Raw genomic sequence first — 22,807 nt, 5'->3', positions numbered from 1 at the left:
TCTGCTCTATGACTCTGTACCTCGCCTTGGCTGCCACCGTGGAGAAAGGTGTGTCTGTGAAGCGACCTGGTGGTACCATGCTGTAAGTCCAACCTGCTTTGCGGTGGGCTCTTGGTGAAAAACGGGTACTACTTTTTCTCCACTTCTGCTCCCAGGTGTCGGCTTACGTCATCATCCGCGGTGGTACAGAGGGCCCACTACCACTGTTCCTAATACAATATATGAAAGATGAATTATAGCATATATAAATCCATATTATATATTCAGCACTATTAGATATATATTAGAATAAAAAGACATCTTTGGTAAGTGCAGTATAAAATGTGCTGAAAAGCCTCACCTCGGCTTATACACTAGTCTTTAAAAATAAACGTACATACTCACCCCAATGCTTGGCACGGCTCCCTGATGCTCCAGTCCCCACGGCTCCTCTTCTCTATGCTGTAACAGACAGCAGAGCCACAGCCATGCGCTCATCACAGAAAAGACCCTAGTGCACTTAAATACACTGCTCTAAAAAGTTAAGAGAGATTGGAGAGGAGATAATTACATTGCAAAGATGTCAAAGGAGGAATCTAAAACAATATACAATTTTGAAACTTTGTTCCCAAGGGGTCTGAAAATACCTACTTTGAATTTTGGTATATCTGTGATTGTACTGACCAATGAATAAACAGAAGATGTTATCTGGACTGCACAGGAAAAGATGTAAAAACAAAACCTCTAGTAATATGGCACAACTGTGTTTTTTGTTAAGTCTATCACATTTGAACATTTTGTCCAGATTCCCTGTACACTGAAAAAAAATATAAAAAGCTGCAACCAGTAATTACATTTGGCCCATCGATAACAAGCCCTCATACGTCTCTGTAAATGGAAAAATTAAGAAAGAGGTGTGTAAAAAATGGAAACACATAAATGGTAAAGGACTCAATGATGAACTAGTTAAGGGGGTGCATCATCACTTGAAAGTACATCTCAGTGTTAAATTTTATATATAGACTGTGTGCCCACACTTACCTTAGCTCAAGTTAAAGGGGAGATCCACTTTAACCTGTTCACGACCCGTGACGTAATAGCACGTCACGGGTCGGCCGCGGCTGCATGGAGAGGGCTCACGCGCTGAGCCCTCTCCATAGCCGGTAAGTCTTTGCTGCATATTGCAGCAAAGGCTTACCGGTAACACCCGTGATCAGTGCCATCTTTTCGAGGATCGCCGTTTCCCGTGACGTCACCGGGAGCGGCGATCCTTTGCCATGGTAACCTCGGGTCTCACGAAGACCCGAGGCTACTTCGGGTTAACCCATGCATTACAGTGTGCTATAAGCACATTGTAATGTATGAGTAGTAAAATACACATATACTGCCATACTGTAGTATGGCAGTATATGATAGGATCAATCAGACAACCTAGGGTTAAAGTACCCTAGGGAGTCTGAAAAATACTAAAAATAAAAAAAAAAAAAAAGTTAAAAAAAAAAATATATAATAAAAAAACACTAAAAACTCAAATCACCCCCCTTTCCCTAGAACTGACATAAATATAAATAAACAATAAAAATCATAAACACATTAGGTATCGCCGCGTCCGAAAATGCCCGATGCCGTGTCCGAAAATGCCCGATCTATCAAAATATGATAACGGTTTTTCACTGCGTTTAATCCTGTAACGGAAAATCGCGGCCAAAGTCGCAAAATGGCACTTTTTTTGTCATTTAAAAAAATTTTAAAATTCGCTAAAAAGTGATCACAAGGTCGAACAGTCCTAAAGTTGATAACATTGTAAACGTCATCAAAATCCGCAAAAAACAACACCACCCACAGCTCTGTACACCAAAGTATAAAAAAGTTATTAGCGGCAGAAATGGCAAAATCCCCCCAAAAAATTTTGTACAGGAGGTTTTAATTTTTTTAAATGTATGAAAACATTATAAAACCTATACAAATTTGGTATCCTCGTAATCGCACAGACCCAAAGAATAAAGTAGACATGTCATTTGGGGCGCATAGTGAAATCCGTAAGATCCAAGCCCACAAGAAGACGGCACAAATGCGTTTTTTTACCAATTTCACTGCATTTGGAATTTTTTTCCCGCTTCCTAGTACATGGCATGGAATATTCAATACCATCTCTATGAAGTGCAATTTGTTACGCAGAAAATAAGCCGTCACACAGCTCTGTACATGGAAAAATAAAAAAGTTATGGATTTTTGATCATGGGGAGTGAAAAATGAAAATGAAAAAACAAAAAAGGGCCAGGTCCTGAAAGGGTTAAGTAAATTCCACCAAATAATTGATATTGTTTGTGTAATGAAAAGTTATACAATTTTTCTTCATGGTTTTATAAATATCTTCTCATTGTCATTCAAGGAAACTTCATTCTTCTTTCTTGTGAATAAACAGCAATCCATGATCATGTGATGTCACACAGGTACACGGCTCATTAGTATCTCAGAGAACAATCACAGCTGTGTGAAATAACAAGCCTGCACCTATGTGACATCACATGACCATGGAGTGGCGGTTATCCACAGGAAATAAACTATGAATGACAACAAGAAGAGAATTGCTGGATTTTGTTAGAGGTGGACAATGCCTTTAAAGGAAATCTGCTATGAAAATTAAGCATAATAAACCATGGACACTTACTCATGGATCCAAGCACCATGGCTGTGGTTATGACCTTAGATTTGTTATCTATGGTCTCCTTCCTTCTAAAATCAACCTATATAATTATTATAATCAACCTGGAGGGCTATGGGGGAATTACCAGAGCTCCTATGTGCTGCAGCTTCATAAGCTGTTACATAGTCTCCGCTTTACCCCCTCGGAAATTCCCTCTCCCTCTTTCTGCTGTAAACTCACACAGTGGGAGGAGGAAGTGCTCTAGGAGGGTATAAAAGACTTTGAAGCCACAGCAAAGAGTGGCTCTGGAAATGCACACCAGAGCCCTCATGGCTTATTAACATTATGTTAAAAAAAAGTTGATTTTAGAAAGAAGTAGGCCAACTTTAACAAATGTAAAAAGATTATCACAGTTCCTGGATATACAGTTAGGGCCAGAAATATTTGGACAGTGACACATGTTTTGTTATTTTAGCTGTTTACAAAAACAGGTTCAGAAATACAATTATATATATAATATGGGCTGAAAGTGCACACTCCCAGCTGCAATATGAGAGTTTCCACATCCAAATCGGAGAAAGGGTTTAGGAATCATAGCTCTGTAATGCATAGCCTCCTCTTTTTCAAGGGACCAAAAGTAATTGGACAATGGACTCTAAGGGCTGCAATTAACTCTGAAGGCATCTCCCTCGTTAACCTGTAATCAATGAAGTAGTTAAAAGGTCTGGGGTTGATTCCAGGTGTGTGGTTTTGCATTTGGAAGCTGTTGCTGTGACCAGACAACATGCGGTCAAAGGATGCTTGGAGTAGCAAAATCAACAGTCGGGTACATTCTGAGAAAAAAAGGAATTGACTGGTGAGCTTAGGAACTCAAAAAGGCCTGGGCGTCCACGGATGACAACAGTGGTGGATGATCGCTGCATACTTTCTTTGGTGAAGAAGAACCCATTCACAACATCAACTGAAGTCCAGAACACTCTCAGTGAAGTAGGTGTATCTGTCTCTAAGTCAACAGTAAAGAGAAGACTCCATGAAAGTAAATACAAAGGGTTCACATCTAGATGCAAACCATTCATCAATTCCAAAAATAGACAGGCCATAGTTAAATTTGCCATAAAAAAAACCTCAAGAAGCCAGCTTAGTTCTGGAAAAGTATTCTATGGACAGATGAGACAAAGATCAACCTGTACCAGAATGATGGGAAGAAAAAAGTTTGGAGAAGAAAGGGAACGGCACATGATCCAAGGCACACCACATCCTCTGTAAAACATGGTGGAGGCAACGTGATGGCATGGGCATGCATGGCTTTCAATGGCACTGGGACACTTGTGTTTATTGATGACATAACAGCAGCCAAGAGTAGCCGGATGAATTCTGAAGTGTACCGGGATATCCTTTCAGCCCAGATTCAGCCAAATGCTGCAAAGTTGATCGGACGGCACTTCATAGTACAGATGGACAATGACCCCCAGCATACAGCCAAAGCTACCCAGGAGTTCATGAGTGCAAAAAGTGGAACATTCTGCAATGGCCAAGTCAATCACCAGATCTTAACCCAATTGAGCATGTATTTCACTTGCTCAAATCCATACTTAAGACGGCACAAACAAGCAAGACCTGAAGGCTGCGGCTGTAAAGGCCTGGCAAAGCATTAAGTAGGAGGAAACCCACCCAGCATTTGGTGATGCGCATGCGTTCCAGACTTAAGACAGTGATTGCCTCCAAAGGATTCGCAACAAAATATTGAAAATAAAAATATTTTGTTTGGGTTATGTTTATTTGACCAATTACTTTTGAGCTCCTAAAATGTGGAGTGTTTGTAAAGAAATGTGTACAATTCCTACATTTTCTTATCAGATATTTTTGTTCAACCCTTCAAATTAAACGTTACAATGTGCACTTGAATTCTGTTGTAGAGGTTTCATTTCAAATCCAATGTGGTGGCCTGCAGAGCCCAACTTGCGAAAATTGTGTCACTGTCCAAATATTTCTGGCCCTAACTGTATGGGTAAGTTCCCTGGTTTATTATGCTTAATTTTATGGTAGATTTCCTTTAAAGTAGTACTCCAGCAAACAAAGATCTTTTTCCACTCCTGCATCCCTCACCTATTCATGTAATAAATTAAGTTCAGAAAGTGAGAAACATGTATTTGAGAGGGTCACATTTTGCTAAGACTTCTAATTCTTGGCTGATGTTTTATAGCATATTGCTGGTGGCAGCCATTCAGCAACATGTCCGTTGCTGACTCATATGGACTCAAATCTATATATACTTCTGGTAGTAAATAATTAGGTCAAGTGACTGGAGATAGATATTAAATGTTCTACTTTAAATCAGGGACGCGCCTGCCATGGGGTGGGTTGAGACAACTGCCTTGGGTGGCATGTCTTGCTGTTAAATTGGGGCGATGACTTCTTGTGAGAGGATGGTGATACTGCTTACTGCCTGCTGTAACTTAATAGGGTGGGGAGGGCAGCTTAGGCGAGTATTAATTGTGTTCCATCCCTTCTTAGTCCTGATGCCAGGTCATCACTTAATTGAGCTCCAGCTAGTTTCCTGGTTGGTTAGAGAGGGTCTGATCAGCATTCCCAAACTTCCTTCAAACTTCCTTCCCCATTAATATTGGAGTTACCCTGATTTGACATCTTACCAATAGCTATCCTTAGCTGCCACCTACTGCACAAATGTATTATCGACACCTGCAGTAATTTATGCCTACTAATGAAGGGTTAACATGTGATGTTTGTGATATGTTGAAACATTTGTAACCTTTCTTGCAGACTCCCAGGCTTGTGATTGGTTGGTGTGTTGGATATCCCCAGAACAGAGAGTCTATGAATTCTCTCTGCCTGGATTTACAAGTCTTTTGTCTTTTTATCTTCGGAACTCTGGCTCTATTGGTAGGAAGATAGTTCTACATGGACATGTTGTTTCAGGACTTTTCAAGCAAATGGAAGTAGTGCGATGAGGCAATAGATGGAGTAGATGGGTCCATGGATGGGTTCTTTAGGATGGGTGTGACAGTTGTATGTTTAAAGGAAGATGGAACATTGTCAGTGGATAGCAAATGCTAAAGAGAAAAGTTAGAAATGGGATGAGCACAGTGGTAAGGTTGGGGATAAGATGTGTTCACATCATGAAGGAAACTTTCTTGTCAATAAGGGAAGAGAAGTTGGTTATGTGGGAGGAGCATGGGATATCTTGGGCGTGTTGCAGATATTGAAGGTTGAAACACTGAAGTTTTATTTATGCTAAAACTTGAACTGAGCTCAGTCAGGACTACAACAAATAGATACATGTTACATACAAGTTAATACATGAGGTAAACCTCCCTCCCGATCCTGGGCAGAGTGTTCAAAATCAACTTAAAGAGATCCTATCATTTCATCTTAGACCCCTAAATCACCCATTGCAATATAACATTGGGGAAATGTTTTAAAAGAATTTAGCCATAATAAATAGTATTTTACAATATTGTTTATTATACCTTTAATGTGCGCTTCATTATAATTATGATTCACATCAGCCATGAGATTGTCACTGAATAATTACAAAGCCAAGTCTTGATGACTGCACTCTCTACGTATAACTGACATTTATTGTCTTCTAGTCTCTAATACCCCAATGAATGATTTCTGAAATGTTTGTCAACCTTTATTTTCCGAATTTTAAAATGTTTTTGTTTTCTGTTAACACCCTTTGACTATTGAAATGGTTTTATTGGTACAGTCTTATCCAGCACAGATCCATGTATATTATTATTGTAGGGCATAGAAAAGTATTGCTTTATTGTTCGTGTCAAAGCCTCCTATGACTTCTCTCTAGCTATCATATAATATCTAGCTGAAGAGGTTGGAATTAATCAAAACTAATGAACTAGAGTGTTAGTTTAAATGAGTATGAAGGTAATAAGTTACATATGCAGTATATAGAATGATAATCTAATTGTTGTGCAATGTTTTCCTCATGGTGTTCATTCAATGTATGATTATTCAAGGTTACGATTCTATACTGATTTGCAATAACACTTTATTTATTCCCTAAGGCTTTTGAAATGTTGTATTTCATTATTATCAGTCAAGGAAATATGCAAATGTTATTTCATTAAAATGTTTTTACCTAGAACAGTTCTTACAGATAATGTTTTTTACACTCATTAGACAATTTATATATGACTTTCTCAGCTTTTATAGATAATATTTTGATTCATTGTGACATACTTATGTACTAAGAGTTACCATAATGAAAGAAAAGAAATAGCCTGCCCAGTGACCTCTCCTTAGTACATGCTGTGTAAGGGTGTAACTCAACCGTTGCTGGCCTCTGTTTATTTCTAATTGTTGATTAATTAGAATTGGTTATGTAAAAAATCCTTATTCTCTTTGTGTCATTTTAGAGCATACTTCGTAGGGGGACAATGAAGTTTAAGAAATAGTCAGATCAGGTCAAGGGTTGTGTAAGCAGTCTATCAACATTGACAGGAAGTCTTATCAAGTCAATACGTTTGCAATAAAATGTAACTTTTTTTGAACAAATTCCCATTCAAATTTTAATGAAATAATAAATTAAATTTAATATATTCTAGATAAATTCTAGAATATATTGTTCCAACTGCAGAATAACAACTATAATAAATATCTGATGTGTACTATACCCTGCTACTCTAGTATGTATTATTTATTGATTGATCAAAATCCTATTATTTTTCTAACCCTTAGGACCAGGAGCATATGACCCAATGAAGAAGCCAGTCATACAAACTCCATCATCAGTTCCAAGGGAAGAGCGCTTCAAAGACCCAAAGGAGATGACTCCAGGACCTGGATCCTATGAGGTACTAAATACATTTTCAGTAATATGTAACCAACCAGTTACTTTAATAGATTTTATTGAACTCTGTGAAAGTGACCTTGCATGGTGCAGTGTTGAATGGATAGATGTCAGGTATCAGATATGTCTTTGTTCATATGTGCTAAAATAGTATACATTAGATTATGTTCTATTCATAATTGACATTATAGCTGGAAGCACTGTCATAGCAATATGTGGAGCTTAAAGTCGCCAATATATATTTCCTTTTTCTGACGTTTTTAGCCCAAAATTATATTAGTAAAACTAATAAATATTAGTAAAACTAATAAATATGCATCAGCTTGAGTCACTATTTTACAGTTTGTGCAATCCATAGAAAACAATGGTGCATACATTACACAGAGGTTTTCTCTCATATAGCCGGGTCCCACAGTTTCAAAGGCCAAATATCTAGCTACAGTTTGAAAGGTTGTCTCTGTGTTATATAGGTATTCGATCTATCACAAAGACTGTAAGAGAAGGAGGGCTTGGTATAGAACATAGTCTACATTGGTAATTTTTTTATTAATATACCCTTGTGGTCCATCAGGCTTGGCAGGATTTGTCATTTAGGTCCAACAGGGCTGTCATTTTCTAGTATAAACAAATCGGCTACTAACCATTCATGGAAAGTACAGATTTCTTGCATCTTTTGCTGTGGCAATAAAATCACTGTTAAATGACAGTGTTATGTCATTACATTTTAAACTATGGGAACATAATGATTCATTTATTACCATTCAGATGCAATGGCTGCATATTAATATAGACCATAAGGAAGAACTTTCTTCATCATTTCCCATCTGATCTACACTTGTATAACAAGTGCTTAAAGTGTAACTTATTTATTTAACCATTTTTACCAAATTGTCATATGTAATAACCTCTATTAAAACAAGCTGAACAATTTTGTAATTTTTCCAATTAATGTTTTTCTTTATAAGTAGTAACTTTTACCAAAATATGTTATACATATATACAGCATTATTCCATTACCCTTTCCAAAGTTCGGCTACAGATGCAGAAGGTGCATGTTCTTCTACAAAGTGAAAGTGAAAGACTCCTGCAGCTTTTTCTGTATTCTGCCTTAAGCTGACAGGTTGGAGGGGGGCGCACTTCAAATGCCTATATCTCCTGAACACAATTCTGGTAAACACTTATTAAACAAGATGCTTGGATGCATGGATGCTTAACAGAACCAGAAATATCCACTCTTACAATCAGTAATAGAAAGCTGTAAGTAAAAATCATTTTTTTTAGTACAACTTTAAGGGTGGATATTTCTGGTTCTGTTAAAGGGGTATTCCATGAATAAGCATAATTCATATAGAAATGGGTCATTCAAATATAAGGTAATATGTAATTAGTTATTTAAAATTTTGCTCCCCTTAGCAGAAAATTCTGGTGACATAGACTATGATGGAGAATTAAAATGCTACTGGCCATTTAATCAGTCCGTTAATGTCCTCTGCGCGGTACGTTGCGGAGCATACAAAGGATAGAAGATGGCCGCTGGTCACATGCCCTGCACCTGCCTGGGCTGGTCATGTGATCACCACTACGCTTGGCTGTAGTCAGTTGGTTGCAGTGCATCCAGTATGGATAGTGTTGTGGTGATGGCATTTACACATCATTACTATGGTAACAGAGCAATAAAACCTGTTAGATCATCACTGGGAGCAGAGCATAAGAGGTAGGAGGAGTTACTGAGAACTAAAGGATCATTGAACTTGTAGTTTCCAGTGACGGCCATCTTAGTGATAACTCCACCTACTTTAGAGAGGTCATAAATTTTGTAAATCATAAAATCAAACTATTTAAGCTCCATTTTGTGACTAATGACATTGAGTATTGTTGTATTCATTTATCTATATCATCATGGTATTTTGTGTCAGACGTTCATATTCCCGGAATACCCTTTAAGCATCCATACACAATCCATACATTATATTATGTTCAGGAGATATGGCTGTTTGAAGTTGGTCACTGTCATGACGTTTATAAACGTCCTTTCTGCAGGGGCATGTGCAAATAGGATTTATAAAGCCGTATGGCAGTCGTGAAGGGGTTAAAAATATTAGATCTCTGAAACACAAAATTTGCCACTTCCAATTATTCTCCATTGGACTGCTGAAGACTTGACAATATTTGGCAATTCAGAGAAGAAGGAAAAGAGCAGCAGTGGGCATGTGTGTACTGCTGCTCTATTCAGACAGTAGAACATGACCCTGTTTAGGTGATGAGGGAGATCTCACCAGTCAGACACCTATCAATGAGTTTCCTGTGTATAAGTTTTAATTTTGGAAAAAAACCTTTAAGTTGACCTGAATAATAATCATACAAAACTTATTTCATTTATTTGAAGCATCATGTGTTTAACTCTGAAGCTCTACATTTGTGTGTTATCATTGATTATACAAAGAATCCCTCAGATTTCTATCACTTGCCTCACTAAATGTTTCCTTAAAAGTTCACCCTGAGGTATGTAATTAGCCATTTAACACGCATCCAGAATCAATGAAGAAAAATATTAACCTTTGCACAGAATGTACAATTACAAATGTCAGTAACACCTCATAAAAATGCACTAGCAGGTTGTGGATATTTATGCTAATATAGGCACCGGAAGATACAGAAATCACTTTCTATTGCATCCATACGGTAAGACGGTCTTCACTGGTTGTGTAACACTCTCTAAAGGAGGAAGTATAATTTTGTATCCTGCCTCAATGACATTTAATCGTTTCTATGCAAAAGCCTGAATACTACATTTGTTTTATTGGATTTAATTATATTGTATGTAGTATTGAACAATGAACACAATATAAATGACCCTACTTTTAGCACTATAGACAAGTTTTGTGACAGGGCAAGTGAAATAATAGAAGCCTCATGGGGGCATATAAAGGATGCCTATTATCACGAGGCTACCTTGTAGAGTAGTTTTATAATGTGCCTGATGGAGTTTATCTTTAAAGAAAATCCACCATCAAAATTCATCATGATAAACCAGGGACACTTACTCATAGATCAAGGCATCGTATTTTGCTTGTACCTGTGGAATATGATGACGTTTAGAAATAAAGATTGATTATATTGTTTATTAAGACAATACTCTAATATATAGGGTAATATTTCTAAATATGATGTATCCCCAATTCATTACATAGAGCATAAATTGTAGTTTATAAAAGTAAGAGTGATGGGAACCCCACCAATCACAGCAGCAGGGGTAACTTATGAGCTTTTCTGCATGTAGGGACAGCTGTATTGCCCCCTCATGCTACATTATTTTCTATTGGATTGCCAATGACAGCCAAACGCTGTACTTTTTAGTAAAATAAATAGTTTGTCTTTGTGGTGACCCCCTTTAATTTCTGATTATTTACAATGACATTTTGCAATCAATCATAGTGGTTCTAATACAGCCTACATCTCCATATCTGGTATATAACCAGTCAAAGCATTCTATGTACCATATACAAGCTTTGCATTTTGCTCTGGTGTCATGTTTATTAATAGTCGGGGCAATTACAGCCATCATTTCCCATCACATGGATAAAGCTGAAAATGCTCGGTCATCATCTATGTTTCTTCTATTATAAAGATATAATATTTTCTCCTAAATATAAATTTCACTGAACAGAAGCAGTTTGCATTTAAATTGATAAATGTCATGTCTAGAAAAATAACATTTCCCAAGACTGGCAACATTCAATGTCAGTATGCAAAGAGCTGCATGTTTTTATCAACCATCATTTCGGACTGACAGAACACATCTTGGTCTTAATGGTTTCAGTCACCTATATAAGATAACTGATGCATGTTACAGCATATGTGAGAGACAAACATGCTCCGTACTGTAATTGAACACTGTATCTGGTCTTTTCTCTTTCTTCTAGACAGTATTTCATAGGAAGATAACATATAATGAAATGTAGAAATATATAAAAATGTCTCAGTGTAAATAATATGGGAATATTTTTCAGATCTCAGTCTTTTTCTCTATTTTGATCCTTTTAAATGTCTTATTTTATTTCATTCTATGAGTTATCAAATAAATTATATTTGACTGCATATATGAACGGGAACCTGTTAAGGCGATTTGGGAAACTAAACCACCCACAGGCCGTTATGGTTAAGTGTCTCATATACCTATTTTATCTATCTCAGGCCCACAATGAAAACCTTTTTAAGGTGTTATAACAGTTTAAAACCCCTTTCAGATGTATTTCAAATGGTAGAGACAAGGAATCGAGGGGAAAGATCACATATTTGTTCCATTATTTACTATTTATATGGAAGCATTCTTTGTCACTGTATGTTGAAAATGCATTCCAGTCTGTATGTGATGGCACTGAAAGTTTTCTGGGAAGGAGTCAGTATAATCTCTCCTCATTCTGGTCTTAGGAGTCCAGTGGGTGGTCTTATTTAGTGTTCACAAAATAAAAAATCAGCACTAACTTTGGCTGCAGCAGTGACATGAATTTTCTCATGGCTTACAGAGCGATGGAGGAACAATGCTGGTAGACGACCATGGTGATCAGTATTGCTTCTACTTACTCTATTTTCCCCTGCCATGGCTTTTCAAATCATTTTATATTTTGCAGGAAAAAACTCACATTGATCACAAGTTATCTGAATACCATTTAAAAATATATATTTTCTCTTCCCACAATTGTATCATGTGTCATGGCTATCCCATAATCAGAATATTTTTTTAAACGTTAGATTCACATTTGACCCAAATGTGTCTTGTGGATGATGTGAATTGATGTTAGTTAAGTTGGGATAAGGCACATCAGCCTCTTCCCTACTTGCCTCAGTTAGAAGTGCTGCTAAAACGTGGAGCTAAAGGATATGGTGTTTGAATGTCACCTTTTATTGTGAAACTAGCTAGGATGTATCTAGGTATTCTTTGCAGACATAAGAGATTCTGAAGATGGCAAATGTTATTAGATACTTAGAGACAGTGCAGACTTAAGTGCAGAAATAAATTGAAGTTGCTCTGAACACAAATCACACAAGCGAGTAAGAATCCGAAACAGGCATTGTGTGGCATGTAATATATTATACTTGTTAGGGAAGAACTGTGTTCTCTTGTACAAAAGCTATATTTTCTGAAAGGACAAAGCAAGATCATTTACAGTAGTCAAACACTAAAATAATAATTTTTCTGTCTAATTCCTTAGAATTTTATTCTGCCTTATATAATATTTCAGTTTCTAGTGGACTGGAGGGTAGGTTACTAGTTGTAACTCCCTATGTAGGAAAAAGGGACGTCTGGAGGGGGCTGGTACTCGAGGGTATGGGTTTCTTTTATTCGGAAAGATTTTTGACAACACGTTTCGCACTATGCAAAGTGCTTCATCATGTCTAGTTTTGTGTGCAGGGCTCTTATCCATGCCCCAGAGCCACTGCTTCCCCTGCCCTCCGGTAGTGATGCCTCTATATCCTACATAACAGAATCATTGTACATAGTTGTTCCTCAATTATCCAAATTACACAAAAATACTGTGCTATTTGTCTAATCAAAGCAATTAAAAAATATTATGGACACACTATTGTGTGCCCACAGTATTTTTATGTCAAGCAGTCCCCTATTTCTTATTTCTGTGTTCCTGCTTAGACTGGTGGAGCCTATGCCAGGGAAACACCATTAAGTCAGTTTACCTTGGCTATGGTATACAAATAATGAACTAGGGCAACAGTCTTTTCTCTGACTAAAGTGTTGATTACATGACTTATCCTCAAATACTAAGAATCTTAGGCTCTTTGACACTGGTTAAAACAATTGTGTTATCTTCACCCCAGAGGCATATAGGCACAAAGAAGTACTCATGATTATGGATATTAATATGGCCATAATCAACAATATTATAATAATTTCTTTCTTTATTATATTGTAATATAGGATCTGGGAATGGACAGGTGACATGGACAGAGACAGTGGGCCTGGAGACTAAAACTACTTCTCGGCTGTCCCTGTCTGATTGCCTCGCCAACCCTAGGCAGCAGGGATCAACTGTCAATGTTCCCTTACTACACCAAAGTGCAAAACATGGAGACAGTATAAACAGAGGGTCGGAAAAAAGAGGACAAATGCAGCACAAAATCATAGGCAAAATGATAGAGTACAGAGTAACAAAATACCAGAAGCTTTCTTAAAGCACACCGATCACCAGGATTAAGGATTAAACACCAAGCACACGGACATGTTGGTGTGTGCCCCCTCTGGCAAGATCTACTCTTCTTTTAGCTTCTTGTGCCCTGTTTTTTTTTTTTTTTTTTAAGGCTTGGGGCTCCTCAGGCTCATTTGCATACATTTCAAAACCATTTTTTCTTAAAAACAAGGGCATAGAAAGCTTAAAGAAGAGTGTATCCTGCCGGAGGGGGCACACCCCAGTATGTCAGTGTGCTTAGTTTACTATGCTTGATCCTGGTGGTAGATGTCCTTTAAGCTAAAGCAGGCAAGAATGTAGGGCAGCCAGGCAGGCCTGTCAGAGTTCTGACCCTAGGGAGTGATTGGACCAGAACACTGAAATCCAGAGTAACCACAAGTTAATTATTGACGAAGCAGTACATAGACTGACGTGTGGTGCAAAATCAATCGATGCTTTAATACTTTAATCAATGTTCACACAAACCAAAAAACAGCATGAGCACACTGTCACATATGATAATTTAAGAATACAAGTTATGTTTTAGTTTGAAGTGCTGAAAATGATGGTATTAGACACTTTAGGGTGATCTGTGCATATAGTGGGTAGAAGTTATTATCAGTTCTCAAAAAAGTAGTACAAGAAACTAAACAAAGTAGTAGAAAATCTCCTCCAATGCTTTGTGCATGTTGGCATCCGTTGACACTACAGGGCATATAGTTTAGATTCAAACAGACTGACATATCAGTGTATCCTCCCCTTATCTTATGGACAGAGGATGACAGAGGCACAGATATATCATTTTAACTCTACTTTTAACTCATTTACCTCATCTTCTCTGTACTGGATATATAAATTTGTAATACTTAACTTATTGAGAATAGCCTATCATATCCAAAACCTGCTTTTTCACTGCACAAAACCTATTGAGCCTTTTGCCCACTTACACTATCACACTTTAACAAAATAATAGCTTGCTTAGTGTACGCTCACATGTAGTATTTGTGTTTGGCTCAGAGCAGCACTTTTGGCTGAACTTACGCATGATATGAAATTTCGGTGCTCCAAATGCATGTATAAGGCATCATAGATTGTTATTTCGATGGCGTTTCTACACAAAAGTACATGCACCCCTAGCATTGATAGCCTATAACAGTGAAGGTGAACCTATAGCAAAGGTGCCAGAGGTGGCACACAGAACCCTCTCAGTGGGCACATGGGCCATCACCCCTGCACCGAGTTCCCCAAATAGTACTCAAGGCTTTCTCCTGAAGTCCCAGGCAACCGAAGACATGTCGAGCCACATCCTTGTCTAACCCAGAATGCAGAAAACCTGTGCAGGTAGGAGGGTTGGCCTGGAAGGAAGCTACAAAGGGAATCTGAATGACCCTGCCCTTTTTCAATGGTATTGGTGCCGATATTGTTGAAATCTATGCTATCTAAGAGCATGCAACAATAATTTATTGCCTTGGCACTTTGTAATAAATGAGTGGATTTTGGTTTGCAGTTTGGACACGCGATCTCTAAAAGGTTCACTACCACTGACATATAAAAAAGAAACGTATCCATGTTAAATTGAACTAGAAACTGGAGTTCTTTTCTCTATCAATGTCACCTCAAACATTTTTCTGATCTAAAAAATAAATAACCATAGCAATTGGTAATATCATTCAAGCAATAAGTCATTTGATTTAATATGTATTGATATAATGACTGCAGGTAAATGCCACAGTCTAGCAAGGCAGCACTGTATATATCATTTCCATGGTTACTGTCATACTGAACCACGCAAGTGACAGGAGATTCAATCGGATGTAAAGAGGTAGCAATATTTAAAATGAAACAAGGATCTAAACAGATTTCAATTAGTTATTACTGCTTTAAGTGAAAGCGAGCACAGTATGCTTCTCTATCAGGATAATGGGCTTCATGCACCTGGTCCCGCCGCTTCCCTAAATTCCATTTACTCATTTCATAATTAAATCTCAGACATATTTGAAGATAATCATGTCTGATAGTTGCGCATTTATCTACGTGCTAACAATAATAACGTTCATAGAGAAGCTTTTTGTGACCACACAGGAATTATTTTTTTACTCTTTGGTCCCTAACTACAGTCAAGGTGCCTTTCAGCAGGGAATATGACGAATTGGTAGCATTGCCACTATCCGCTCTACTGTCAGTGAGGGCACTTATCATGGCGACAGCAGGAGACAGAGTGCATCAGGATGCAGATACACCTTTTCTTAAAAAAATGGCAAGATAAATGTGCATAATGTCACTGCTCCTTTGCTCCTGCTCAGTCATTAGTATGACACATCTATAACTGATGAGTTGACATGAGAACGAGTAAGAAATCTCTCTCTTCCCAAAGCTATTTTAGTGTCTTTTAGACGCATTACAAATAGCAAATACGCTGCTATCTACAGTTTTCTAATCCTATGTAATGAAAGAAAATCATAGGCTCCTGAAAATTAAAGCAGGTAATATTCCGACTTGAAAGCAGCATTAGCACAAAAAGCTGGAACATTCAGTCTTTCTGTATTTATAGCTAAGGTCAAGAATATGCTTATTGGCGACAGAGTAAATGCCAATACATTTCCCTCAATCTCTGGCTTGAACACCATTTGCATTCATAAAACTGTTATTTTGCTCAAATGCTTTGTGTACACTGTCAAGCTCAGACAACGAGAGCGGCTATCTTTCTGTAAATGTTCCCACACTGTCATAGATTATCACTGCGTATTAAACAAACCAGACCGGCTCCTGCAATTCATAAGTTGACATTCAGAATATGCATATCCAATTGTAATTTCACTCACATAATTGTTGTTAAATATTGAGCCTTTCACAGACTATATGGAATATTTTCTTAATCTAATTGCTTTATTTAAATGCATATTTCTGATATTTATTCACATCACATTTAAAAGCATAAACAGAACTCATGAGAATTATTATGGTTCATTGATACAGGCCTCTTTATGAAAATAATTTTTGGTCAGGTTAACATCATAGTACAAGTGGAGGTCCTTGGATCTTCGACCAATGTCAATTAGAAATAGCAGAAATTCTCGTGTAGACCTCTGTTCCAGAATACAGTAGTAGGTGCTAATGAGCAACTGCTATATTATCTAATATATAAAGCTAAGTCTATGTATGTATGTTGGCTAAAGGAATCTGCACTGTTGCATTTACAATAACCAAATTTTGCACAGTTGCTGCCTGTGACTCACATCTTAGACCATAATTTGAACCGAAAATTTTCAAACTGCACTTTCCAAAATTCACTTATTATTCACCATATACAGAAGCCATTGTCTGCTGCTGCTGTGGCATTTGGAAGCTGAGCCGTGATTGGCTGCCATCCTGCCACAGGTCATTAATATGAACTCTGAGCTTTGATTGGTTACTACAGGCAATGTGTATAAGACACTTATGTGTGAGGTACGCTGGATAGGGATACAGAGATGAGGGAGATTTATCAGATGTGTCAGATGTAAAAATTATATCTGCGCCTCAACTTGTAAAACAGGGCTGTGATTGCCGGATAGATCTAAAACAAAAAGGGAAAAGTATATAATGCATACAAAATCCCAGCTTCTACATAATGTCATGCCCACACACAAACTAATATACCAGCTTGGTGATCTATGTATGTTTGAAGTGTTGGAAACAAAATGATCCCATTTGACCACATATGTTCATCTTAACATTTATATTGATTTTTACACAGATGACACATTGGGCATTGTGACTTTTAATGTTATGTGTATACAGTAATATATCATATGTATACATCATATGAAAGTGTTCCATCTAAGTCCCCCCCAGCAAAGTGATTGTGATTATGTCTAAGTGCAACAAAATAAGGCCTAAGCCTTTGTCTACTGTTATGTCTGATTTTATGAGAAAAGTAGCACAGCAAGCATCACTATTCTTACCATTAAAGTTACAATTTCATATCCATTTTGTGAAAAATACTGCTCCCCAGTTTCGTTCAGGTTTGCAACAGCTTTTCATTCATACTGATTTAGCGGTCAGTGTTTTAACATAACCCAAAGTATCAGAACAAACCTTACTACATTTCCAGATGTGGTATCAGTACCAAGCTTGCTATATGGATATATACAATACCAGAGCCAAGCTGCATAGGTCTGGTGTTGTGTTTTCCTATGATTGTCTCTTGCTTGGTGGGTATCTGGGTTCTTTCTATGCTGCCAAAGTAGACAGAGAGCAGAGATTATGTAAATATGTTTTCCAGCAAGGGAAAAAGAAAACTATGCCTCAGTGCCCCCTAAAATAAGGACACTACCTACATCTGACTGACTTCAACTGGTTTGCGGCCGCGGTCGGGTCCCGCTGCATGGAGAGTGCTCACGGGCTGAGCCCTCTCCATAGCCAGTAAGTCTTTGCTGCATGGGCGCCGCCATCTTGCCTGGGATCGTCGCTCCCTGTAACGTCATCAGGGAGTGACGATCCGTCTCCATGGTAGCCCCGGGTCTTCCGAAGACCCGAGGCTATTTCATTTTAACCCCTTCATTACAATGTGCTGATAGCACATTGTAATGAATGAGGAGGAAAATCCCCATATACTGCCATACTGTAGTTGATGTCAGAAATAGATGTAGAAGGAAACTGTTTAAGGTAGTACTATGGCTTTTAAAACTCTGTACATCTGTAAAAGCAAATCTCCATAAATACACCAAACAAATAGATACCAATGACTACAACACACATATGAATATTTACCAGCAATAAATAAACAGCACACATAAAAGTATCCTACACATATAAATATATACCCAAAATGAATATACTGTAAGAATAAATATATATCAGTGGTAAATAATCACGAATAAATAAATAAATATATACCAGCATTAATATACTGCACATCTCGGCTGTCTTTGGGCAGGCACAGACATCAGTTACTGTTTAAATTAGGTTGCTGCTGTTTCCTTCAACGTCTGTTTTGACCTGGTCCACTCTCGTCTTCTTCCTGACAGACTCATCATAGCTGCCAATCCTTCTCCATTAGGTAGAGAACATCATGGGAACTTCTCCTGTGCATGAATAATCACTGCAGATATTACCACCCTGCTGACTTTGGCCTCCACTTCACCCAGGGCCGCATCTGCCATGTGGCGGGATGAAAATTCCGCTTCAGCCGGCATATGCGGAGCACTGAAAGAAGCGGCGAAAACAGCTGTGGGTGATTCGGGTGCTTGAATTAAACAGTGATTGTCATGGAGGGGAGAAATTGTATTGAAGTTCTCTTTCTCATGGAGCAGATCATCACCTGTAAGGTACTAGAGGCCACTAATGTCTGTGTAACTGAATGATACTAGTGTGTGAGGCAGCATCAGTTATAGGGTGTCCGTGATCTGTGGCGCTTTGTGAGGATGTTATTAATAATGTTGTCAGCTAACTTTAAGCAGGCTCTAGATGCTTTTTTAAAGTTGTGTATTTAAATTCAGTGGGTGAAATACAGGAGGAGATCAGGGCTAGGCTTTTTTTTTTTTTTTGCAGGGGAGGGGGGGGGGGGCAGCATTTCAGTTTTTTCCTCAGGCAGCAAAAAAGCTAGAATCAGCCCTGACTTCACCCCTAAAAAAAAATCACAATCAATGTAATATTCCCCAGCTATTAATATTTCTCAATGACCACAATGTTCCCCCTGCAAACAGATAGATATTGCGGGGTCACGGTGTATTTTAATATACTGGGATGGCAGTGTGGGCAGTGTGGGAGGCAGGTTGGCATACTAGACCATCACCTACATTGCCCTCCTCTCATCCCTTACCTGGAAGAGGATAAGTGATTACAAAAAATTTATGAGATCAAGAGATGAGAACATCGATACTGAGGATTTGGACATATGCAAATATGTTTTCCAAGGTGTATGATGTGGGATTAAGCCAAAGCAGTATATCTATTCCAGAAGGAACAGATTCCCAACTGTAGATAGCACCGTTTCAACCAGGTCTCCGCAGTACAGAGTAGGAAACTGGTTTGGCTTTGTGAGAGGCTATTGACTGAGGCCAGGAAATAAGAATTCTCCTTATGAAGAGTTTACCGATTAAGGCCGCCTTATAGGTGTGTGGAGGCTTAAAGCCATTGATGCTCCAGTATGGAATTCTGGGAAGTATGCAAATATGTTTTCCAAAGTGTTAAATGGAAAACATTGGGGCAGATTACCCCGCGGTGCATTGTCCGACGAGGATTCGGGTCTGGCGCAATTCACTAACATTGTGCGTCCAAGTTCCTACATGTGTCGCTGCTGCCCGGAGGTCCTCCGGAGTTCACCTGCTTCTTCCTGGTGCATGTGAGTGCTTGATCTTGTGACACAAATCCTTTTTTAAATTCTGCGGTTTGTCCGAATCCATCGGGTTGTCCTACGGCCCGCCCCCTGATTTCTGTTGTGTGCAAGCTGGCAAAATGCACCAAAAATCCAATCGCGTTCAGCAAAATCCCGGGGCAATTCGGTGCAAAACAGAAATATTCGGGAAACCCGATGAAAGTGCGGCGTTTGGACCCTTAGTAAATGAGCCCCAATGTAACCTGATGGGTGTAAGAGTGAAGGACTTAGAGACCTTTGAGGAGAATGCAAATGAAATAAGTGGGATATGGAAGCTGATACTGAAGGATGTAGAGGCTTGATGAGAAGCAGGAAGATAACGCATTGCAAAGGAGATGAGTTGAAGGAAGAAGTACATGACACAAAGGCTAAGAAGGAGGCTGATAAAGGAGGATATAAAGGCTGAGGGGTAAGAGCCAACCTTGGGTCAACACAGGAATCAGCATATCTACACAAGAAACAGAAGTTAAATTGAAAAAAATCAATCTGATGTCAGGCTCCCAGGAAACAATCAGCGGGCATGAATGTAGAACACCGGCACAGGAACTAGCAAGCTGGGAACCCTTGCTCAGACATTTACCACTACACACCACAAAATGGAATATTAAATAGTTCAGGTGTTGTAAACAGCTCTTACTGTGTGATGCACATGGTTGGTTGCTGTCCTAGTGAGGTGACTCATGTAATCACCTGTGAATCTCCTCTAGAGATAGAGGACTCATATAGCTTTTGGGGCACCGATCCTACACCGATGATAAAAGATATATATAGTAGAGTATTGATCAAGCACACTAAGTCTAAAGCACACTAAGTATAAAGTGAGCACACTTCAGAGAATAGTTTCACAGGGAACAGGATGTATGTTAGTTCTTCAAAATATCAAAGAATGTCTCTTACAGCCTAGTAGACATCAAAGAGTCAAGGATAGTTGATTCTACTTTTATTTTACCATCATGGCACCTTCGTAAATTTGTACTATGCTCTTGTCCTACTTCTTTCTCTTAACTTCATGTTCTACACTCCTCGCACATTCTTCTGGGTAATTATACTTACTAGATTGTAATTGTGTCATTTAAACTACTTTGAAATTATGATGATCTATGGAACCGAAGAACTCTAATGTTCTCTTGCTATGTCTTAGATCAGACTGCATTTCTTTTTTATGTCTTTGCTTCCTTGTAGGCATTGAAACATATTATAGGTTGGTTGAAGTATGTTTCACTCAAAACATGAATTGCATTATCACATTTTACAAAGCAATAAATCCCAAGGAAGCAGTAATATACATATATTTCTAAGGTTTCCTTCAGGTTATCTGAAGCCCATTACAAAGTATATAGTATAATAAATTGATAAGTATTTGTGTGAGACAGCTGAAGAGAAAAGTGAAGATTGTGCTCAAGGTAATAATGTGTTATTTTCCTACGATTTTGTTTTACAAAACCTGATGTTAACCCTAATCATAACCCGCCTTATTAAAAAAAGAAAGTGACGGGATCTTTTTATAAACAATCTGAATTTTAGAGGGAAAGAGGGGTTTACATCTCAATTTCCAGAATAATTGGAGAAACATCATTGCATCAAAAGTTAATCAGAAAAAATTTGATTTGGTGCTGAAATATTGGCAAATTTGTACTGAATCTACGTATAAACAGATCGATACACTTATTTATACTCAGCAGCTAATCTGAAGAATCAGGGAGGAATCTGCAGCTTAAACTAAGGTTACATTCAGATTCCCATCTATCGGGACGTATATGCGGCTGCATGCTTATATGTCCCCATAGACGGCAATGGGAGCCCGGTGGTGGCACCGTTCCGCACTATACACTCTTTTCTATGGAGGGGTCCCGTCAGGCATACCGCCTTGTGAATGCACCCTTATAATGATATCATTATACAATAGACTTTGTGTAAAGATAATAGGCTCTAAACACATATGTACAACTAAGGAAAATATTGTCCTGTATTTGTTCCTTCTAAGACTCATTTCACACTCCTGTTCCTTACCTCCATTAAAAAAGTAAAGAAGGCAGGTTTAGCATATCATTTAAAAATACCATTGACATTAATGTAAATTTTATGTCATCTGTTATAGTCAGTTTGGCAAGTATGAATGCGTTTTTTCACACGGAGAAAAAAATTGGGTCACCTAATGCAGTTTGCCTGTGTAGTGTGCATGGTGTGCCAGACTCAGGATTTCTGGAACACCATTCTGCATGAATCTGGCACCCCCTGCACAGCTTCGACAGAGTGCTCCACGTTTTTTTTTTTGGTGCACCTTTAACATGGGGCATGCAACACAATTCTGTCGGACTTTGCATGTTAAATTTGTTTTTATAATTTCTAGTTCAGCTGTGCCACAAAAAGGGTAGCATGTGACACAAATGTGGTGCAGGCACTATTGAGATACTGGTGTAAGATACTTTGCACTAAAAAGAACATGCAAAGTCCGACAGAAAATTGGTGCATGGACCTTAGTTAATGTGCCCCATTGTGTTTAGAAAACTGTGCACCGAAAGGAGAGTGATAGTGCTTAGATGGAGTTTGCTCCAAATTTATTACTGAGCTGCGCAGCATAAAGCAAACTGCACCATAAAAAATAGGTGCAACTGTGTGCACATCCTGAAAAATGACCAGATTTGCTAAGACCCTGCACATTAGTGAGGCAAACTGCATTAAGGCAGCTTGCAACACTCTTTATATATTTGGACCAATCACCAGAAATCGTGTTAATTATATACATTCCCTGGAATACTAATTTCTGCAAAGTTTGTTGCAAGTTTAATTCAGTGGGTAAACTGCATATG

The 22,807-nt window shown here is 38.3% G+C and overlaps 1 protein-coding gene across 5 annotated transcripts in view; it reads left to right on the top strand.

Moving 5' to 3' along the window:
* Positions 1 to 22,807, top strand: part of STPG2 (sperm tail PG-rich repeat containing 2) — a 373,296-nt gene that overhangs the window by 235,598 nt on the left and 114,891 nt on the right. For all 5 annotated transcript variants that reach the window (XM_072118075.1, XM_072118057.1, XM_072118038.1 and 2 more), the window contains one exon: positions 7,346 to 7,461. In XM_072118075.1, the coding sequence (XP_071974176.1) occupies positions 7,346 to 7,461 (116 nt within the window). The remainder of the gene's footprint in view (positions 1 to 7,345; positions 7,462 to 22,807) is intronic.

Source organism: Engystomops pustulosus, chromosome 1, assembly GCF_040894005.1.
Source record: "Engystomops pustulosus chromosome 1, aEngPut4.maternal, whole genome shotgun sequence".
NCBI classification, from domain to species: Eukaryota; Metazoa; Chordata; class Amphibia; order Anura; family Leptodactylidae; genus Engystomops; species Engystomops pustulosus.
This window is presented reverse-complemented; position numbering and strand designations above follow the sequence as displayed.